Source organism: Anarrhichthys ocellatus, unplaced genomic scaffold, assembly GCF_004355925.1.
Source record: "Anarrhichthys ocellatus isolate YVR2014 unplaced genomic scaffold, GSC_Weel_1.0 scaffold9148, whole genome shotgun sequence".
NCBI lineage: Eukaryota > Metazoa > Chordata > Actinopteri > Perciformes > Anarhichadidae > Anarrhichthys > Anarrhichthys ocellatus.
In genome coordinates this window covers 1-1465 of record NW_022289122.1, presented here as the reverse complement: position 1 = coordinate 1465, position 1465 = coordinate 1, and the positions used below count along the sequence as shown (strand labels likewise).

Sequence of the window (1465 nt, the reverse complement as noted above, 5' to 3'; positions counted from 1 at the left end):
GTGTGTGTGTGTGTGTGTGTGTGTGTGTGTGTGTGTGTGTGTGTGTGAGTGTGTGTGTGTATGAGTGTGTGTGTGTATGTGCTTTTCCAATGTTGTGGGGACATTAATCAGTTTACAAAGCCACATTGTGGGGACTCGCCAGCCTTTTGGGGACAAAATGCAAGCTGTGTCCCCAATTTGGAATATCTGATTTGTTTGTCAGTGGTTAATGTTAGGGTAAAGTCTCCAGGAAATGAATGCAAGTCTATGTAATGTCCTCAAAAGTGCCCTAAATAAATGTCACATATATATATGTGTGTTTGTGACCTCGATCCTGAAGGTCTTCAGCACAGGTCGGACTCCTTCTGGGATGATGTAATATTTCTGCTCCTCCAGGTAGGTCAGCTCCTTAGGTTCCACACTGCTGGGGAGACAAGGCTGCAAGGAAAGGAAAGGATTTTGTAGTTCACTATCTAGAATGAATTCATAAACACTGTTTTCTTTGTGTGTTATTACAACTCTTTTTGGTTTTGTCCATCATTTCTATCAGTAAACATAACATCTTACTCACCAAGTTAATAGCAGCCATTTGAGAAAACGGCGACATCACTAAAAAGAAATCTGACAAATCAAGAAATACGAGCAGTGAAGTAATCAGTGTGTTGGAAACAAACAAGAGTTTATTCAGATTATTTAAACCGGAGCTTGAATGAGTTTTCAAGTCGGGTGGCATCCTGTTTTGCATGACGTAATGCAGTGTTTCCCATGACAATTTTGTGAGACTGTGTTGGATGTACCTCGGATCCTCTACATTTTGTACGTATTAAAGTGAAAGATATTGGGAGCATTTCAATTGCCTCTCCACGGCTCTCAACATGGCGAAGGCGAGCCGGTAGCTCACAGCTAACGATGCTAACAGCACGAACAGTACAAACTACAGAGCAAGGTGAAACACCGTAATAACAACGTTATCATTGATAGAAATGATGGACAATGAAGAGGTACAAACAGAGAGACTTTGATTGATCGACAGGTGTCACCTCTCCAAACCCAGAGTAGTCCAGCTCGATGAGCTCGAAGGTGGCCAACAGCTCACCAGCCGGGGCCTTGCCCATGCTGATGTCATAGTAACGGAGGCGGGGCTTCTTGTAGTGCTGCTCCACAAACTTCAACTCCGGCTCGGCAAACGCCCGACCCAGAGGCTTCGGACTGCCCTGCACACACACATACACACAAGCTGTGATGACATCACTGAAACAGCAGCAGAATATGTGAGGGAGAAGAAGAAGCTCAGCGTCACCACTGCGTTGTAGTCGTAGATGTTGATGATGACGAGAGGGGGGTCTCGTTGGAGTTCCTCCCTCGTCCCCTCCAGCAGAACTCTGTCGAACAACAAACACTCAGACCAGGCTGGAGAGAGAGTCTCATTCAACACCTGAACACACACACACACACACACACACACACACACACACACACACACACA

General features: G+C 45.4%; 1 protein-coding gene across 1 annotated transcript; it reads right to left on the bottom strand.

Annotated features, from left to right (window-relative positions):
* Positions 1-42: 42 nt before the first annotated feature.
* Positions 43-1414, bottom strand: LOC116380835 (fer-1-like protein 4; the record flags this gene model as incomplete). Its single annotated transcript, XM_031842671.1, has 3 exons — positions 43-417; positions 1020-1193; positions 1280-1414. Coding segments are annotated over 3 exons (447 nt in total), but the record flags the coding sequence as incomplete, so codon positions are not given.
* Positions 1415-1465: the final 51 nt, after the last annotated feature.